The following is a 19,790-nucleotide window of genomic DNA, read 5'->3' on the forward strand; positions in this document are numbered from 1 at the left end:
CATAGTAGCCTGGACAGGATTCAATACTCATCTCTGATGGAGAATGAAAGAACAACAGTAGAAAATACCTCTGGTCTTCCTTGGCGGGGGGAAATGTCTGCTTCACTGGGTGCTGCAAGAGCCAGAGTGGGGTCTGCCCTGGCGGACACTGAGTGGCTGAGGGCAGGCGGTAGCCTCAGTGAGGACCTGCTGACCAGATCGTTAGAGGGGAGGACGAGGCTTTCCAGCTTCTGTTCTGGCCTGGCCACCCCGGCCCAGCCTGCGCCTTGCTTCCCGGTGTGCACCCTGGGCCACTGCTGGGGTGGGGATGGGGGGTCCTCCCTCCAGAGCCCGTGGGAAGGGCAGACATTGGGCGGCCTGGCTGGTCCAGTCCCAAGGTACCCCAAGCTTTATGGCCCCCCCGACCCCTCCGGATGCTGTGCTCATCCCAATCCCAGCAGCTCCACCGAGACCAGTTGACTTACAATAATGACTTTATTTTAACATTTAATTACAGACATAAAATAGCTGGGGAAGGGGGTGAGCCCCAGCCTCGCCCCATCTCGGGGCTGCCAGGAGGGGGGGATGCAGGCGAGGCCTCCCTGATGACCCTCCTTCTGGGGGGGTCTTCCTATGGCGGGGCCCTATTGCTTCAGGGGGAGGGGCCATGCAAACAAGGGAGGCGGGGAAACCTCTGGGCCCCGCCCACCCCACATGCAGTGGCCTCCCTCCCTCTGCAATGCCCGGATGTGCCCCAACCCCAGCCTCTCCACCTCCTTTCTCTTTCTCCGGGGAGCGGACCCTCTGGTCGGCTCCCCACCCCCTCTGCAAACCTATAGGGGAATAAATACAAACTTTACAAAGTAAAAGGGGTCCAGCGTTGCCCTGGGCTGGGCCTGGGGTCACATGGGGTGCAGGCCCTGGGACATTCGGGCCTCACATCATCCCTAACTGCAGCAGCGTGCTGGCGTAGGCCATGGGCTTGACGTCGGGATGAGGCTGGGGAGCAAGAGCACAGAGGACAAGGGAGACAGAAATGGGGTGGCTTCAGGGGGAGTCTGAGCACTAGATGCAGAGAACCGCCCTCCCCCAAGAGCTGTTGGGCACTGGGCCCTGACCCTGACTAGGCCTCTCAGCCTGGTCCTCCCTACGTCCAGGCCAGGGAGAGCAGGGGACCCAGCTGGTGACTCACCACTGCTGTGAACTGGTGGAACTGGGGTCGCAGATCGGAGCCCCGGAGGTGGATGTAGGAGGCTTTATTCCCCATCTGGTCACTGTGGGGACAGGGCAGAGTGGCCAGTCAGGGATGGGATGGGGGAAGAAGAGACCCAAGGAGGCTGGATGGCAGAAAGTCCGAGAAAGGAGGGAGAGACAGACGGTCAGAGTCCATCGGAGACTGACAGAAACAGGTACATAGATGTTGAGAGCCAGGAGAGGGTGAGAAACACAGACACAGGTGGACAGAGACACGTAAGTGAGAAAGAGGCCAACCCAGAAACACAGGGATCCTGGGGAAAGGAGGATGAGGGGAGGGAGGAGGAAGGTGGGATGGGGGAGCAGTAGAGGGCCTTCCTGAGCTGACAGGGAGCACAAGCAGCCCCATGGAGGCAGGGCTCTTGCCAAACCCTGAACTCTGACCACCCGGAGACATAGGAGATAGAGGAACGTGTGACTGGCACCCAGGGTATGGGTGGCCTGGTCCAGAGCACAGGCAACCCTGCAGGTCAGGGGGCCTGGTTTCTTCCACCAAAACCCAGCAAGTGGCAGGGAAGGAGGGACAGGGAACTGGGAGACCAGGACACTGAGAATGGGGCCCTTACTCGGGTCCTACTAGGAAGAACTCAAACTGCAAAGAGACATTTATGTGAGACATGAGGAAACAGAGCTCTGCGTTCAGGTTACCTCTCCTGATACCTGACAGTAGGACAGTGGTACCCTGCTTGCATAGAGAAAAGGAGAGTCCTTTCTTTCAGAAACATACGGGGGTGTCGGTGCATAAAAGAGGTGATGCCTGGGGTTTGCTTTAAAAGAGCCCAGGAGTTGGTAACTACTGAATCTGAGTGACTGCCACGCAGGTGTTCCTGATACCATTTGACCTACTCTTACCTCTCTTAGAAACGTTATTGTAAAATTAAAAAAAAAAAAAAAAATCAGTGGGAGAGAAAAAGAAGCCCAGATCAGCGGAGGAGGTGGGACCCACCAGTAGTTGGGTGCGGAGAAGACTGTGACACAGCGGCCACCGTGCGCCACCTCGTAGCCCTCGGCCTTGACTTCGTGGCTGCGGATGATGTAGTCCAGGTGGTTCTCTTCCAGGAAAGCCTTGGTGACATCAGGGCCAAACTGGCAGCTCACACCCCGCTTGCTGACCGAGCGTCCGTTCTGGGGAGACAGGGTGCTCAGGGTGCTGACCGCCCCACCCTTCTCTGCCCGCAGCCCACACCTGCCGGCCGCAGCCCTGCGCACACTGACCTGCGGCTGTGGGTCTGACCAGAGCAGGTCGCACATGGGACCTGGGGGGGAGGAGAGGGGACGTCAGGGACTGGCCCACCCCACAGCACAGGTGGGGTGGGGGCTGGGCAGGGCATCCCTGAGCAGGGGCATGTGAAATAGGGTTCTGAGCCTCGTGACCTCCCCTTCCTCCATGACCCATTCAATGTATTATGGCCCCACAATGGGAGGAACTTTAACAGTATAGCTCAGATCACACACCCCTGCTGTTCAAAGCCTGCTGTGGCCCCCACTGCCCTAGGAACAAAGCCCAAGCTCACCACTCAGGCCTGTGAGGCTCTGCGGGGTCTGGCCTCATCAATCCCTTTAACGTACATCCTGGCTTACCCCTAAACCACTGGCCTGCCAGCTGTTCCTCCCACCTGCAAACTCACCCCTGATGTGGGGCCCCCTGTGCTTGCCCCAGACATCTTCTATGTGGCAGGTGTGTCCTTCCCCATGAGTTCTAATGTGGCATCCCTAGAGAGGCCATCCTAACCTCTTCAGGCCCGGGCAGCACTTCCCACAGTTGTGTGCATGTGCATGAGAACGCTCCGTCGGTCCTCACTGCTGGAACAGGAGCCCTGATTTGTCTGTCACTCTCTGGGCTCGGCAGCTGAACTCACAAATGAGTGACCGATGTGTGCTCCCCGTGAACACAAATGCTCCCTCACCAGCCCAGCCCCATGAAGGAGGTGCGGCAATCAGAGGACACAGAGGCTCAGCCTTGCTGTCCTTGCCGAGGGTGTGAAGCCCACCCGGGGCAGGGCCACCCGTTTCTGCTGGAGATGCTGCAGCCCTGGAAAGGAAGGGGCTGCCACTCAGCCCACCCTGGTCACCTGAATCTGGGGGCTGCCGGTTCCGCTCGATCTTCCTGATATCGTCCAGGGTGACGCCGTCCTCACTGAATAAGCCCCCATGCATGATCTGGATGTGGGAGTGACACGGCTGTGTGAGTGGAGGCGCCAGCCACACCCTACCCCTCCAACTTGCTTCACCAGCATATCTGCCTGCGTGTGGCCCCCATGGGTGCGGGGGTGGGAGGAGCCTGAGGGGTCCTATCTGCCACCCTCACCAGTACTTTGCCGTTGATACACTGGGCCAGTGGGAGCCACTCGAACACTTCGCTGAAGAGTTCATACATCTGGGCTGTGTATTTGGCCTTCACCTCTCCCTCGAAGCCATAGATCTGGTTCATGTTGTCCGTCTCGTGGTTGCCTGGCCAGCAGCACAATGAAGAGAAGCTTCAGCATCCCCTGCCTGGGCGCCCCTGGGGCCACGTCCTGGGACTTAGGGTGACTGCCTAGCAGCCCCAAGCCCACAACATTCACACCTCTGCTTTTAGGCCCTTCACAGAAACCTGACAAGGTGCAGACACTGTTCTTGGTCCCTTTTCTGGAGGGAGAAACAGTCTGAAAAGCACACATCAGGTGTGTGGCCATGAGGTGCAGGCCTGGTTCAGCCTTGGGCTTCATTTTGGAGAAGCCTTGTGCCTTGTAAGCCAGAAGGACCAAGGAGGGGCCTGCTACAGAACACCTATTATGGGCTGGCCTCGTGCTGTGCTTCCAACTTCCCACACACAACCTCATTCTCCCCTCCCGGGTTCCTGGGGCTCAGGGGAGACAGAGAAGCTGCCCAGGCCCCCATGTCTGCTGAGTCTGGATTAGTCAAGTCTTCTGCTAGACCCACCTCTTCACCACCTCCTACAGAGAAGCCCACAGCAGGTGGTTACTGAGCACTTACCGTGTACCAAGTGCTGTTGTGTGAGCCCCCCGAACCTGGCCATGAACCTGGCCACCACTAGTGCTCAGGCCCCTGGGAGCCCCAAGCCCGGCCCACCCTTACCCCCTCCATCTCTCAATGGACAGGACCCCCCCCTCCCCCGGGGCTCCTTGTTCCCTGGCGAGCTCATCCTACACAAGGCCACACTGACCCCAAACCCTGCTGCTGCCCAGCTTACCTCGAAGTAGGTGAAAGTGATCTGGGTACAGGAGCTTAAAGCCAAACAGGGTGAGGATCACTTCTACGGAAAAGGAGCCGCGGTCCACAAAGTCGCCATTAAATATCTGCTCTGCTAAGGAAAACGAGGTGGGGCATGCACTGCCTTCTTCCCCTGCCTTTCCAGGTCCCATGGCTCCCGGTTCTTTCCTAGGAGTGGGGATGTCAGCAAGCCTGGAGGATCTGGGGTGTTCTCTCTGGCCCGGCAGCTGGGCCTATCCGAGCCTCAGCAGGACAGTCCTGAGATCCCCCACCTCACTTGTTTCTCAGGGAAACAGATGGTAGAGGGGGACATGAGGTGGTCAGCTCACTTTGCTCCCCCTCCTTAACCAAATACAAGCCCAAAACCATAGGGGAAATGGAACACAGACCCTCCCACCGCATACTGTGCAGGCCTGGTGGCCCCACACGGTGGCCATTAATCAAGCAATTGTCATAACCTCAGCAAACACTTATACAGCTCTGTGAGGCTCAGAGCCTCAGCTCTTTGCAACCCTCTCAACAATGAGGCAGACTCTACGATCCCCGTTTTTCAAACGAGGAATCTGAGGCACTGAGAGGAGGTATTGCTAACGGTCACACAGCTGGGAAGTGGCGGTGCCTGGTGTTGTTACACATATGATCTTGTGGCAGCCTCATCTGGAGATGAAGAGAGGCTGGGGCCCAGAGAGACTGAGCCACCTGCCCAGGTCACACAGCATGCAGGGAACGAGCCCTGGCCTATCTGGTGCTGGCCGGCCACTCCCACCACATCCTTGTGCCTGAGCAACTGGTCAGGCTTCTCCCTTTGCAGGTCCACGCCTTGCTCTGTGGCAGGAGCGCCTTTCTCAAATCCAGGTGGAGGAAGGGGAGGGTGTGCTTTTCTGAGGAAGGATACATAGGGGTTGGTCTCCGAGGGTAAACCATTGAGCTCAAATATGTTGAGGAGGTCATAGAACTGGCCATGAGTGTCCCCGCACACCGTAATCTTCTCTGTCTGGAAGAAAAGAGGCCACCGGAGAGGGAGGGGCCCAGAGAGAGACGTGGGGAGGGGGCAGAGGTGAGGGGAGAGGCAAGAGGTCACGGGAGACCGAGAAGAGGCATGCAAAAGACACAAGCAGGGGACACAGAAATGGAGAGGGTGGGACAAAGACCAGGAGGGGAGAGGGACATTCAGGGGAGAGGCAGGAGGTGGGGGGAGAGGAAAGGCAGACCAAGCCAGTTGGGTCTGTGAGTTTCTGAGCTCCACAGCCCCTCCCCAGCCAGGGAGCCCCCCACCCCTGGCCAGTCCACACACCACCCAACAGTGCGCACCTCTTTGAGTGTGGTCTCTACGAGCGTGCTCAGCTTGGAGAGGGCCTCTTTGACCTGTACCAGGATCTGGAAGGGAGGGCAGGCTGTGAGCGCAGCCGGTGGGACTGCCTGCTGCCCACTCCGGGTCCCGGAGAGCCTGGGCTGACCAGGAGGCACCACTGAATGCAGGGCAGGGAAAAGTGGGGGCAAACTGGAGAGCACAGAACTCCCCCAAAAATCTGGCTATGGGGCTGAAAATCCGAGTGCTCCCACAGTTCTGGAAGCTGGAGACCTCACAACTTAAAGACATTCCCAGGATGCTACCAGGGCTGAAGGAGAGTCCTGATTCCAGTGTGAAAACACCACGAGTCAGCGGTGACCACCAAGAGCTGCGCCAACTGCAGATTGCCGGGATTCAGCCCCTCACACCAGTGGCCTGACACAAGATGGGGCCGCCATCTTCGGCGGAGAATTCTTACTCAGCTCAGTCTCTACCGTTCTTTTACACAAAATGTCTGGCATACGATTTAAAAAAGGATGAGACGCATGAAGAACAGACAACAGAAGCAGACCCAGAGATGACCCAGATGGTGGAATTACCAGAGACTTTAAAATAACTATGATAAATGTGTAAAAGATCTAGTGGAAAAGACAACGTGCATGAACATATGGGGCAGGGAGATGAAAACTATTAATAAAAATAACTAGATGGAAATGCCAGAAACGAAAATGCAGCATCAGAAATAAAGCCTTCCTCTGCACTGCTCAGCACACTCCCCACTCGGTGGTGCCGGCTGCCGTGGCCACCCTTCTTCTCAACCTGCCCTCCGTGGCTGAGGCTGGGCACTGCCAGCGCTGCGATGCTATTGTGGGGTGACAGGTGTGAGCAGCGCCTGACACAGGCCTTACCTGGTAGGCGCATTTCCGGTGCAGTTTCTTCTGGTCCTTGTACCACTGCATGAGCTCCTTCATGAAGGTGATTGTCACTTTGCCATCCTCGAGCTTGGGCCCACTGTACTCATCCTCAATGGCTGGTGTGCGAATGGAAAGCAGGGGCGAGAGTCAGTGGCCGCAGCCCTCAAGGTGGTGGTGGGGGCAGGGAGGGGAGGCTGGCTCCTGGGCATGGGCGAGAGGCCGAGGGAGGGAGAAGGTCCCTCCCCTGCCCACTCCCTTCTGCTCAGGCCAGCTCTGCTAACCTCTCTGTATAGTGAGCTCCCTCTTCCAGCACCCCTCCCCCCTGCTGCCTACTTGGTTTTATAGCACTTAACACAGTTAATTCATTTGTTTACTTGTTAATCATCTCTCTCCCCACCAGGCCATCAGCTTGATGAGGGCAGAGACTATTTTAATCGCAGCTGTATCCCGCCTAGAACAGGGTTTGGCACCTAGTAGTTATCTGTAGAACGAGTGACTGAATTGTATGAGCACCCGGAGGACTGAGACAAATCCCACTGGGAGGCCCATGAGGGTGGGGTGGGCTGTACAGATGCTGGTAGGAAGCTGGGCCCTGGCACGGGGCAGGAGGGGCTCGCCTACCTCGCCTGAACCAGGGAACGCAAACCCTGGCAAACCTCGGCGGCGTGGAACTGTGGAGCTCCCAGGAGCGTAGACAGAGGAGCAACAGACATTGGGCTGGGGACAGGAGTATAGGCACGTGGGGAGTGGAGAAGGCCCAGGCAAGGATGTGGTGTGTTCAGGGCTGGGTGTGGCAGGGCACCTAGGCCTGACTCACTCATGCTCTCAATGTCCAGCGAGTCCACAACGGAGCGCTTGTGCTCATCGCCTGCAATGGCCCGCTCGAAGGCTTTCTGCTTCACGATTTTGTTGCACTCCTGGTACTTCATTTTGGCATCCTTGTCGTGGGGCTTTACCTTCACCACCTGGGCAGGCAGGCAGAAAGGGAGGGAGCGAGGGAAAGAAGAAAAGAGGCATCAAGGCCCAGGCACAGCTGGCCTAGGGCAGAGAAGCAGACAGGTAGTGGGGACACTGAGGCTGTGCTCAGCCTGCCTGGCGCTGGGCTCCCCAGACACGGAAGCCAGACCACCGGCCTCCACGCACCACTGGCACACCCCTCCACTCTCTCACTTCCAGGCTGTGTGCCCCAAAACAGGGCAAGGAGAGCTGCCCGCACAAAGAGGGCTGTCCTGGGGTTTGGTAAACACTGTGAACCCATGCAAGCGGGGATTTCTTACAAAAATCAGCTCTGTCATTAAAATAAGCGTCCTGGCTGAGGAGTACGCGCTCAGCATTTGGCTGCTTGTGGGAACCACAGCAGGCTGAGGCTCACTCTACTGACATGAGAGTCAACACCAAGGGGGATAGGATTAGAAGGAAAGGATGGGCTGGGTCTACAATCACGAACAGCCCCAGATGCAACAGAACCAATGATTTGCTGGCTGACTGGGACCGTTTTTATCACCTATAAAGGCGGGGTGTGGGTGTGGGGTGTGTGTGTGACAACACGGGACACGACTAGCTCCACCTGACAGGGCCGTAGGGAAGAACAGGTAACAAACAGAGGGCCTGGCACGTCGCAGCCAGCACCTACTGCTGTCCCCTTGGTGTCCTCCTCTGCAGGGCAGTAAAAGCTGTGGGCTGCCTGGGTTCAAATCTCAGCCCCACCAGTCCTCAGCTGAGTAACCCAGGACCAGCCTCTCTGCAAGAGGGAAGCTGTAGCAGTATCCGCCCAAGAGGCAGCAGCTCACAGGAGTGAACATGCACAAAGTGTGCACGGTGGTGCCAGCAAGAGTAAAGTCCACACAAGTGGAGGCTGCCCTTCGTGGCTCCTCTCACGGGCCGCCATGCTGGAAATGGGATCACACACACAAAAAAAGCCCCAGGCACGTGACTGTGGGGTCCAGTAAGTGTGCAATAAAGGCACCTGATCCCTCCCCACCCTCCACCACTCCACCACCTTCTATCCCACTTCCCACAAACTCTGATCCTCGCAGTTTGGAAGCACACAAGGCCACATGCCCCGGCCCTGTCACTTCCTTTTTTTTTTTTTTTTTTTTTTATTTATTTATGATAGTCATCAGAGAGAGAGAGAGAGAGAGAGAGAGAGAGAGAGGCAGAGACATAGGCAGAGGGAGAAGAAGCAGGCTCCATGCACCGGGAGCCCGACGTGGGATTTGATCCCGGGTCTCCAGGATCGCGCCCTGGGCCAAAGGCAGGTGCTAAACCGCTGCGCCACCCAGGGATCCCGCTCTGCCACTTCCTTACCGTGTCATCTTGGCAAGGATGTCATGCCCCCAGGCCTCAGTATCATTATCTGTAACTATAACTGCTATGCTCAGACCCTGCCCAACTCGCCCACCCTGCGGGTCGACCAACGAGTAGGTCCTGCAGCTCCTGTGCCAGGGGCCCAGAGAGAGGTGCCAGTGCCAGTCCTCAAGTGCGGGATGCCACCGCCCCCAGGGAAAGGCTGGCAGAGGGAGTCAGAAGCCTGTGCAGAGGTACTTGCCAACCCCCGTGGGGGCAGCCCCGGTGGCGCAGCGGTTTAGCGCCACCTGCAGCCTGGGGTGTGATCCTGGGGACCCTGGATCGAGTCCCACATCGGGCTCCCTGCATGGAGCCTGCTTCTCCCTCTGCCTGTTTCTCTGCCCCTCTCTCTCTGTGTCTCTATGAATAAATAAATAAAAATAAAATCTTAAAAAAAAAAAAAGAATAAAAGCCACAAAAAAACCCCCAAAAAAACAAAAAAACCGTGGGTCACTGTGGCTCATTCACTCTGGGAATGGGTGCACAGACGCAGTGGATGGCAGGAAGCTGGGTCATGGCACGCGGTGGCTTCCTCCCTGTCTGGGCAGGCTTCGGCTAGGGCAGCCTGCCAGGCAGCTCCACCTGAGGTGTGGGCATGGTGTGAGGCTCGGGAGGTAGGCGGCACCAGACACCACCTGGAGTCCTTCCCACTGGGGAGGGTATGAGTCCACACCCTGGGATCAAGTCCAAACCGCCACTTGGCCTGGCCCACACAGGCCTGCCCACCTCTCTGCTCTCTGTTTGCCCAGCACAACCTAGCCAGACCAAACCCACAAGTCCAACGCGCCAGCTCCCTGTCACCTGGTGCAGGCTGCCCCCAGCCCAGAACACCTCACTTGCACCTCCAACTCCTTCCTAGCTCCTCCTCCTCCTCCAGCTGTCAGCACTGCCGCCCCTCCTCCAGGAGCACCCTTACCCCCCTGGCTGGGTCGAGACCCTGGGGCTCACCTGCCCCAGTCCTAAGCACGGCTGGAGATGGGTGTCTCCACTGGAAGGTGGCCCCATGAAGGTGAGGCTGTGGCTGTGCCCCAAGAGGGAGTGAATGCCTCCCAGGGGATGGATGAACCACTAAGCACTTCCTCTGGCCAGTCCCCTGTTCTCAGAGAGTTCCTAGGGTGGGTGGAGGACAGGGATAAATACTAACAAGGCAGGGAAAAGGGAGAAGGAGCAGTAACAATACACAAGTAATTTTTGGAGCACTTATTACGTGCCTGACATCATTGTATGCACTGAACTTGCTCATTTTATCCTCAAAGTGGTTCTACTAGGTGTTACCACAATCCCCACTTAATGGATGTGGAAACTGAGGCCCAGAGACATGAGGCCTAAGGAGCCAGGATTCCGTTTTCTTCCCGCCTAGGGTCCAGTCTTCCACCATGCAAGCTAGGACACGTTCCCTCCTGGCCTGCTGCCACCTGTCCCCACAGCACCTCGTATACCCTCTGGGGAGTTGCAGGACCATGCCACCTCTATCCTGAGCTCCCCTCAGCTTCCAGGAGGGCAGGGTGCCAGTGGAGGGCTGTCACAGGCACTGGCAGCCAGCGAGTGCTCATTCCAGGCCTGGTGGCTGGCGCTGCTGCTAGGACTCACTACGGGCCGGCAAAGGAGAGGTGGCCCTGCCAAGCCCCGCTGTTCCTGGGGAAGGTCATTTGCTCCAGACTGGAGGGGCCTGTGAGAGAGAACTCAACACTGGACTCTTCTTTAGAAAGTAGTATGCGAGTTGTATCCCGGTCTGGATCCTGACTATGGTGTCTGCATAGTTAACGCAGATGTGTCACTGGGGTAACCAGGGAGCTAGGTCTCACTTGTTCACTTCTTACAATTGCATGTGAAGCTATGATGCTCTCAAGAGCTGTTTTTGACAACTGCCACCTTCAGTTGGGAATGCTCACAGGCAAGAGCCACATGCTCAAACTGATCAAACAGGAACCCAGGTTTGCGATCCCTCCATGACACTGGAGGGCCACCTGTGTAATAACCGGGAAATGCCATGCATGACCTCACGCCCCCAACAAGTCCAATCAGCACCTAATAATTACAAGTGTTCCGGGCTGTGGTTGCAGAACCTCCAGTCACCTGGAGGGGCACACTGGCATCTGCACCCAGCCCCTCCTGTGGGCCACAGGCTCTCCCCCTCCATCCCCCCCAACACCCTCCTGGAGAAATGGCAGCAAGTGCCAAGGAGGGGCAGGCCCCACTCTCAATTTACTTATCTCATTTATTCCTTGCAAGAACGCTCTAAGGAAGGCCCTAGTGTTCTTCCCCTTTTACAGAGGAGGACACTGAGGGCAGAGAGCCAAAGCACTCAGAGCTACCCAACCAATGGCTGGGTGTCCTGACCATGCTGCCAGTGCCAACTGCCAACTCCTACATTAGTGACCTTGAGGCTTTTGATTATGACTCACCGTAAGGAAATACACATTTTATATCACATCCATATCCACATAAATGAGAATTTTTTTTTCACAAATACATACACAATTCATCTAAACGAACTACTTTTTTTTTCTATTCTAGTTGAGGAAGACAGATGTGCTGGTCTCAAACCACTAAGTCACAAGATGGGACTCCAGGTCCTACCTAGTCTTAGCTCTGCCAGGAGACCTTGGAGGAGGGGTTTCCCCCTCCAGACCTCAGTTTCCTGCCTATACGATGGACTGAATCCTTGCGTGCTAAGAGCTCACGAGGCCCACGGTGAGCATGTAGATGAGGACACAGAGGCCAAGAAAGCAAAGGCCTTTAGACTTAAGGCCAGGGCTGTTGAGAGGCAAAGCCTCAGGCCTGTGTTCATCCAAGGTCACGTCTTGGCTCCGCCTCCATGGAAGCTGTGATCCAAGAGGGGGCCTGAAGCTCTAGCATATCTGCAAGGCACCAGGGCAGAAGGTAGAGCGCGTGGATGGGCAGCCCTGCTGCCTGCTGGGAGTTCACAGAGCCTGATGAAATGTGTCACAGCAGAGAAGCAGATCACCCCGCAGGCTGGGGGAGGAACCACATGGGCGAGGATCTCAGGCTCATGTGGGGACTCCCCACGGCTCCTGGCCGAAGACTCCATGGGAAAATAGGCTGTGACAAAAAATTTTTTTTTTAAGGCTGTGACAATTTAAGTGCTGAGTGTGGCCCCTCCTGAGGGTGGTTCCCAAAGGCTATGGATCCCCTACCACCAGCCTTCCATGACATCCAAAAGACCAAGGAAGAAGTTCAGATGTGATTATGTCCACAAGATGGCTGGAACTGACCATCTCAGCTTCATGGAGTATGTGGGGTTAGGCCCCTGCCTGTGAAGAAGGAGTCTTCACCCCAGGAAAGACTTTTTCCTACAATTCCAGGCACGGTGAAGGCCCTGCCATAGACCTGTGCTCAGGCCCTCTGGTCCTCTGCCCTGCCCCGTCTCCCCAGGTCTCCCCCTGCACTGGGAGCCCAGCAGGAAAACCCTGCTCCCGACCAACCCCAAGTGCTCTCCTGGGTTACTCATTAATGGACCCTGTGCCCCAATGACCTCCACTCACGGCACTTCACCAGAGTCCCACAGCCACCCAGGAGGTGGCTACTCTTCTTGCCACCATTCTCTAGATAAGAACAAGGGGGAAGTTACACTAGGGAACGCCCTGGGACCTGAAGCTCTGCAGTTCCTTCCTCCATCCTCCCAGGTGTCACCGTGCTTCCTCCTCCATTTTGCCCCCCAGTCTCTAAATTACTTCTGTTCCATGCCCCTGCCCCCACCCTGACACAGGTGTCTCCTGACCCACGATTTGGCTCAAGACTTCACCTGGCCTGAAATCCACCCTCCACCCCAGGCCAGCAGCCAGCCCCGCTCCCTCCAACAGCAGCCTGTGGCTCTCACCTCACCCAGGCGCCCCTCCCCACACAACAGAAGTTGCTCATTGAAGTATGGTGAATGAAACAAAAGGAGGGAATATGGGGGTGAATGGGGGGGGGGGTCAGAATTATAATGCAACACATTCTGATTGAGCCTCTGCTGGTGCCAAGCAATGACCCAATGAACAGAACAAGCAAAACCCCTCCTCCCAGGGGGCTGACACAGGAGACATGGGTGCCAGGGGTTCGAATTCCAGTTCTGCCACTTGCCAGCTGCATGCTGACAGAGAGGTGACTTAACTCCCTGGGCCTCAGCCTCCCCATCTGCACAATGGAGTTAATCACCGTCCCTCCAGAGACTCATTTATTCCTCACCACAACCCTCAGAGGTAGGTCTCAGTGTTCTCCCAATTTCATGATGTGGAACAGGTGGCACAGAGAGGCCAGGTACTAAGCAAGTTATGGTAGAGCTGGGATGTGAACCCCTGAAGAGGGCTCCGGGCCAAGGGGCCTCACAGGCATTTATCTGTTGGATGGGTGAGGGGTGGTTGAATGCATGAATGGCCACCCATACCCTCCCAAGCCAGCCACGCACCCTGAGGCCAACCTTCCCCAGCTGGCCTACTCCCCAGGCCCACCCTCCAACGCCCGGCTCACCGTCTCATAGTCACGCAGGGCGGCCCGGAACTTGCCCAGTGCCATGTTGCTGGCGGCCCGGCGGTAGTAGCCTTTAATGTACTTCTTGTCGATCTCGATGGCCCGCGTGGCATCAGCCAGTGCGTAGCCATAGCACTCAGTGCGCAGGTAGGCCAGGCTGCGGTTGCCATAGTAGATGGCATTGCTAGGGTTCAGCTCAATGGCCTGGCTGTAGAACTTGATCGCGTTCTCGTAGTCCTTGGCTGTGGAGATGGAGAAGGCGGCGGCATGAGGCACGGTGGCTGCCACCCAGTAAGAATAGGCCCTAGGCTGGGTAATGGCCCAGTCTCCCCATTCATGGATAGGGAAACTGAAGTCCACGGCTGGGCTCAGCAATGTCTTTTCAGCCTACCTCCTCTCCCTGTCCCAACTGTCCCATGCTTTGTTTCCTCAGTTAAAATCCCCAGGACTCAAAGTCACTTCCACATAATCATCCAGCCATGCCATCACCCCTTATGGCCCCAACCTGGATACTTCTTCCCGGACTTCAGGAGGGTCTTACTCCAGTCCTATGGCCTGGAGAGGGTATATATTAGAATGCCAGAGCAGAGATGTTGTGAATCAGCAAATCTGAGTCTGCCCTGAGCCCCCTGGATGTCCAGCCCCACAAAACAAGTAAACAAGCCCAAAGAAGGGGCCTAGTAGAACAAGTAGGAAAGGAAAAGGGACCTACTCAGGCCTCGAGAAGGGGAAATACTAGCAGAGACCCAAAAGAAGTAACAAACTGGACAAGAGGAAAAGCATTCCCAAGAGAAGGAACAGGGGGTCCAGCAAAGGCCCCGGGCAAGGACGGAGGGAGTGTGCTGCCAGCATAAGCCTTGTATTTTAGGATTAGTGAGTGAGAGGCTGATGGGGCTGCAGAGTGAGTGGGAGGATGGAAGGGTGAGGGCAAGGACAAGACACATCCCGAAGGCCACTGCCACAGCAGGGGGTGGACCCTGAGGTGTAAGTGTAGAGCAGCAGGATGTGTCATCTGGCCAATGGGAAAAGGTTCATTTTATTGGAAATGAGCTATGACTGTGCCTTGCACTTTACATCTTGACTCGGGGAACCGTCACATCTCCATGGCAGAGGCACTGTCTGGTGCTCACTTTACAGATGAGCCACGGAGGTCTTGTGCAAGGTCAGACACCCAGGCTGTGTCTGCAGAGCCAAGCTTGGACCCTTCCCATGTGCCCATTTGATAGAGAGGAGGCTATGGCTCAGGGGCTTGCCTGATTTGGGGGACCATGATGTGCCAAGTGCTACGCAGGGCTCTTGGTACATGAGTCCCTTCCCTGAACCCTCACCACACCTCTGAGGATAACTGAACTAGCCCCATTTTCCAGATGAGTGTACTGAGGCTCAGTGAGGGAAACTCATACTTGAGGTCACAAGGCAAATGGTACACAGGAACTGTGGGCCAAGCCAAGACCAAACATTCCCATTCTCACTCTCCATGCCAGGTAGCCCCTGAGAGGGAATCCAGCACAAGGGGCGGGTGGTCTGAGCCCAATTCGTGGCTTCACCTCTTATTTGCCGGGTGTCTTTGGGCAACTTATGTTACCCGCTCTGGACTTGAGTCTGAGAGTCCTTCTCCCAGCACTTGGCCTAAAATGGGAATGCTTGCCCTAACTCCCACCTCATTTTTGTCCAGCGCCATCAGATAAACCATAACTTTCCTTTGTTTTGTTTGCTTATAATCTATTTCCCCAATTTGAACCTAAGCTCTATGGGGGCCAGGGCCCTGCCCTGAGGACACAGCATCCCCTCTGCTCTGGCCTGCCCTGCTGGGGCTCACAGTCCAGTGGGCGACAAACACACACACACACACACACACACACACACACACACACACTACTGATGAGCGTTTAGCACGGGGGCAGACCAAGAAGATGCCAGAGCAGGAGACCTGGAGAGTGAGAAAAGAGTGAGTCAGGTGAAGAAAATGGAAGAGAGTTCCAAGCTCCATGAATAATTCTTCAAGGAAGGAAGGAAGGAAGGAAGGAAGGAAGGAAGGAAGGAAGGAAGGAAGGAAAAGATTGACACTAGGAAAAGGAGAAGTCAGGTCCCGGGGAGACGGCCAGGAACAAAATAATACCTCCTGTAGGCTAATACCCACTATCTTTCAAAGAGGGTTCAGATGTCCCCTCTTCCGGAATGCCCTCCTTGACTCCAAGGCTGGGTCGGGCACTCCTTTGGGCTGCCCTGGCCTCTGGGCTCACTTATCCCAGCCCCGCTCATTTCTGCGTTTGTCACCTTTAGGTGATGGGTGTGTCTCTTCAGGACTAGGAGTCCCGGAAGGCAGGCCCCACAGACTTCCCAGAAACAAGCAAGGGCAGAACCAGACAGCCTAAGTCTGCCGGACGCTCCCTGGAATGCCAGCGCCTTCGAGGACTACTTCCAGCCACCTGGCTGAGTTCCAGAGGCCTGCTGGCCAGCTCTCTTGATGGCTGAGGTGTTACTCTCGTGGCCATTTGGCCTGGCATGGGGAGCCTGGTGTCTTGGAGCCTGACACCTGGCTCTGCGGATGCTGACCACGAAGCCTCAGGCAAACAGCCTTCCCTCCCTGCATCTTCACTGGCTCATCTGAAAAAGCAGGAATGACGATCAGCCATTCTCTGCCTCACCCAGCTGTGAGGGCTACATAAACTCTCATATGAAATGTGGCTACGGCAGAGAAAGCCATCAGCAGATACTTCCAAAAGAAGTGAATATATGACTAACTGAAAGGGAGAGGAGAATCGGGCAGAGGAAATGGGAGGGGACTGTACTTCCCGCATCTACCCAACGACACCAAATCCTGGCCCTGTTCTATCTGCTTTAGATGCGGTGCATCTAATCCTCAAGACAGTCCTCATTTTAGAGATGAGGACAGGAAGTCACAGAGAGGTTAAGTCATTTGCCCGGGGGGTGACACAGCACATAAGGGAAATAAACAAGATTTGAATCCAGGCAGCCTGAGCTCTTAACCATGTCTACAAAATCTTAGACCCAGAGGCTTCTCTGGGGGTTAAATCCAACCCCTCCCATTTTATAGAATGGGGGATGATGAGGCCCGGAGAGCAGAGCAACAGCAGGGACCAGGCTCTGAGCTCGTAGAGGGGATCCAGCCATGCTGGCAGGGGGATATCCTCTTCCCCCTGCAGGCTGCAGGTAAGGACTCTGAACAAGGGAGCACGTGGTGAGGAAGGGGGATATCCGGGCTCTGCTGCTCACACTCTGACCTTGGGCAAGCGGTTTCACTTCTGAGCCTCAGCTTCCTCTATAAAACAAACAGGGCTGCTCCTACCTACCTCTCAGTGCCCGGGGGAAGATTAAGCAAAGTGGTGTACCTGGCCACCACAGGGGCTCAATTAAAGAGAGCTGTAATTATTCTTTTTATTGTTATTCCCACAGCCCCCGAGGCTGGGGCTCTGTGCCTGCCATTGCCTGCCAGAGAGTTGAGGGGCCTGGACCAGTAGCTTTCTCCTCTGTGCCAGCTCAATGTGAGCACCTCTGGCTGCATGCCCGGCCTCAGGGATTCTGAGCGCCCAGGTCCTGGGGGGCAGGGGGCCCCTCCCCATGACTTACGGTTTCCCAGAATTCTTACCTCGCCTCAGCAACAACCCTCATACTTGCTGCTCTTCCTCAGCCCCATTTCAGGGACAGCCAATCCCCAGCTGGAGACCATGCCTCATCCTGGACACCTCTCCCGACGACACCTCTCCCGACCCCTCAACCCCCCGAAGCCAGGCAGTTGCCATGTTCTGTCAAGGCAGCCTCCTGAACATCTCAGATCTATTCATCCACTTCCATCCCTCCAGCCCCGCCCTGCCCTGGTCTGGCCTTCAATCTGTCCACCTGCCCGGGTTCCTGCCTCAGCCTCCTCCCTGCTCTCCCAGCCTCCAGTCCTGCCCCTCTGTAGGGGTCCAGCTAAAGCACAAACCTAACCCTGTCCTTCCCTTTCTCAGAACTATCCATGGCTCCCCAGAGTCCACAGTAGAAAGCTCAGCATCCTCCCTTGCCTCCTACACTCCGGCTCCACTTACTTCCTTGAGGCTAGGTTCTGCTCACCTTTGCCAGGATAGGCCTCTGCCATCCTGTTCTTTCTGCCTGGCATTCCCTCCTCCCTCTCACCAGCCCTCATATCCTCTCTGAAACATTTCTTGTTGGTTTCTGACCAGAGACACCTCTTATCTACCTGTCCACCATCCTTGTCTCCTTCCTACCTCCAGCTCTGCCCTTGTATCCAATCTCAGCCCGGAAGCTGGGGAATCTTACCATGCCTCCCCACCACCCTCAGGATGACATCCACACTCCCTGAACTGGCCTCCAAGGCTCCGCCTCATCTCTCACTGGTCCTCTCCTCGTGGCTGCAGCCTGACCAAATGTTCCTGCTCTGAATCCCCTTGCGCTTCCACTGAAGGCCAACTGAAGGCTGCTAAGGCTCTAGATTCCAACCCCATTTCTTTTCCCCAGCTTTGCTGCCATAAGTCTCCCATCTCTCTTGTAGGATCAATTCCAGCTCTCTACTGGACCAGACTCTTGGACTCTTCCATCCTTTAAGAGAGAGAAAGAAAGCAAGCACCTCCCTCTCTCCATTTCTCCACTCCCTTTTAGGACCAAAATACTTGAACCACTTTGTCAACATTTGCTGTCTCTACTTCACTTCCTGTTCACCCTTGGGTGTTCTCCTAGCTAATTACCAACTTCATTGTTGCCCAAAACTGTTCTTATAAACTGCCCTTCTTAGGGCTACCACCAACATTCGTGAAGCCAAATCCAATGGTCAATGCTCAGTGCTCACCCTGGTAGCACCCGACCCAAGGTACAGCCCCCCTCCTTCTAGAAGCACTCTCTTCTCTCATCTTTCCTGACACCTTTCCCAACTTCCCTTTCACTTCACTGACCACTCCTCCTCAGCCTCTTCCTCTTCTTTTCTAAACATTAGAATTCCTCAAGGTTCCAGCCCCTTCTCTCCCTAGATGACCTCATCCATTTGCAGGTGTTCTATTCCATGCATAGGCTGATCAGGCCCAAATTCCTCTCCTTGCAGCTCCAGACTGGCCCATCTGTCAACTCAATGTCTCCTCTTGAATAGCCCAGTAAAATCCAAACCAGCTTTGCAATGACTTATGAAACCCCACCTGGTCTGGCCCCGGTCCTAAACTTATCTTGTATCCATCTCCCTGCTAACTTGCTAAAGCTTCCACCACACTAGTCTTTCATTTCCTACCTCAGGGCCTTTGCACATCTGGCTGCATCCACCTGAAACACTCCTTCGCGATTCTTCTCAAATGCCTTCTCAGTAAGGCTTTCCCTGACGACGCTCTCTATAAAGTAGCCTCCAGCCCTCATTCTCTCCTTCACACCCTGTTGGGGTCTGTTCAAAGCATTCTTCATAACTTCTAAGCATTTTATTATTTCTTGTGTTTTTGCTCAATGTCTTATTCTCCTGCTGAATTACAAGCTATAAAAGGGCAGGGCCACATCTGCTTCATTCCCTGCTAAATCCCCAGAGTCTGGCACAGTCCTTAGCGCAAAGCAGGTGCTCTAGAAATATAATGAATTACTGAATGAATGAGTGCCCCCACATCTTACTCTTTTTCAAGATCGGATGTCATACTATTCTTGGGATTTCCCCACCTTTACTCCCAGGGCCTCCCACGCATCCCTTTTTCTCGTGCAACCCCCAATCTCCTTGCCCTCCCATCTAATGATCTATTCCCCACCCCTACTCTACTGGGACAGTGCCCCCGCCCCCCCGCCCCATCTCCCCACTGGGTAGCACCATCACTCCCCAGCCCTGTGTCACTACTTGGCAGCGCCCTCTTCAGGCCTCACCACAACTAGCACCTCTCAAGGACCTCACGTTCGGAAATGCCCTCGCTCCCGTCCCCCTCCCGCCGCACACTTGGTAGCGCCCTCCCCAGTCTCCCCATTTAGTAGCACCCGCTCCGAATGCCGCTTCTAGGTATCACCCCTCCTGTCAGAAGCTCCCCCCTGTCGGCCCCTGGTAGCGGCATCCTGGGCCTCCCCAAGCCCGGTCACTTGGTAGTGCCTGCCCCGCGCCCAGGCTGCCGCTCCGCGTTGCCATGGTTCCGCGCGGGCCGGGCACCCCTTGCCCCGGGCCGCTCTCCACCCTCCCTGGCCCCCTCCGGGGCAGGCGCACCTTTGAAGTAGTCGTTGGCCTGCGTCTTGAGCTCCTCTGCCCGCTTCAGAGCGCCATCAGCCGGGGGCTCGTCCCGGGGGGGCTCAGCACACTCAGTCCGCTCGCCCTCCGCCATCGCCATGCCGCAAAGCGACCCCCACCCTGGCAA

The 19,790-nt window shown here is 56.0% G+C and overlaps 1 protein-coding gene across 1 annotated transcript; it reads right to left on the bottom strand.

Moving 5' to 3' along the window:
• Positions 1-455: 455 nt before the first annotated feature.
• Positions 456-19,778, bottom strand: PPP5C (protein phosphatase 5 catalytic subunit). The gene is made up of 13 exons (XM_025424576.3): positions 19,643-19,778; positions 13,471-13,712; positions 7,469-7,616; positions 6,646-6,767; positions 5,758-5,823; positions 5,342-5,440; positions 4,427-4,532; positions 3,542-3,684; positions 3,306-3,393; positions 2,449-2,489; positions 2,180-2,358; positions 1,172-1,253; positions 456-978 (listed from the first exon to the last, which is right to left on the bottom strand). The coding sequence occupies exons 1-13, from the start codon at positions 19,761-19,763 to the stop codon at positions 916-918; spliced, it is 1,500 nt and encodes a 499-aa protein (XP_025280361.1). The 5' UTR covers positions 19,764-19,778; the 3' UTR covers positions 456-915.
• Between the last annotated feature and the right edge of the window lie 12 nt (positions 19,779-19,790).

This window comes from Canis lupus, chromosome 1 (genome assembly GCF_003254725.2).
Source record: "Canis lupus dingo isolate Sandy chromosome 1, ASM325472v2, whole genome shotgun sequence".
NCBI lineage: Eukaryota > Metazoa > Chordata > Mammalia > Carnivora > Canidae > Canis > Canis lupus.

Excerpts from the sequence above, each read along its gene's own strand:
- PPP5C (XM_025424576.3), bottom strand. The coding sequence starts at position 19,763 with ATGGCGATGGCGGAGGGCGAGCGGACTGAGTGTGCTGAGCCCCCCCGG. Across the intron at positions 5,824-6,645 it reads ACCGGAAATGCGCCTACCAG|ATCCTGGTACAGGTCAAAGA; the intron begins GTAAGGCCTGTG and ends CCTCCCTTCCAG. Across the intron at positions 2,490-3,305 it reads CCGGCAGCCCCCAGATTCAG|GTCCCATGTGCGACCTGCTC; the intron begins GTGACCAGGGTG and ends CCTCCCCCCCAG.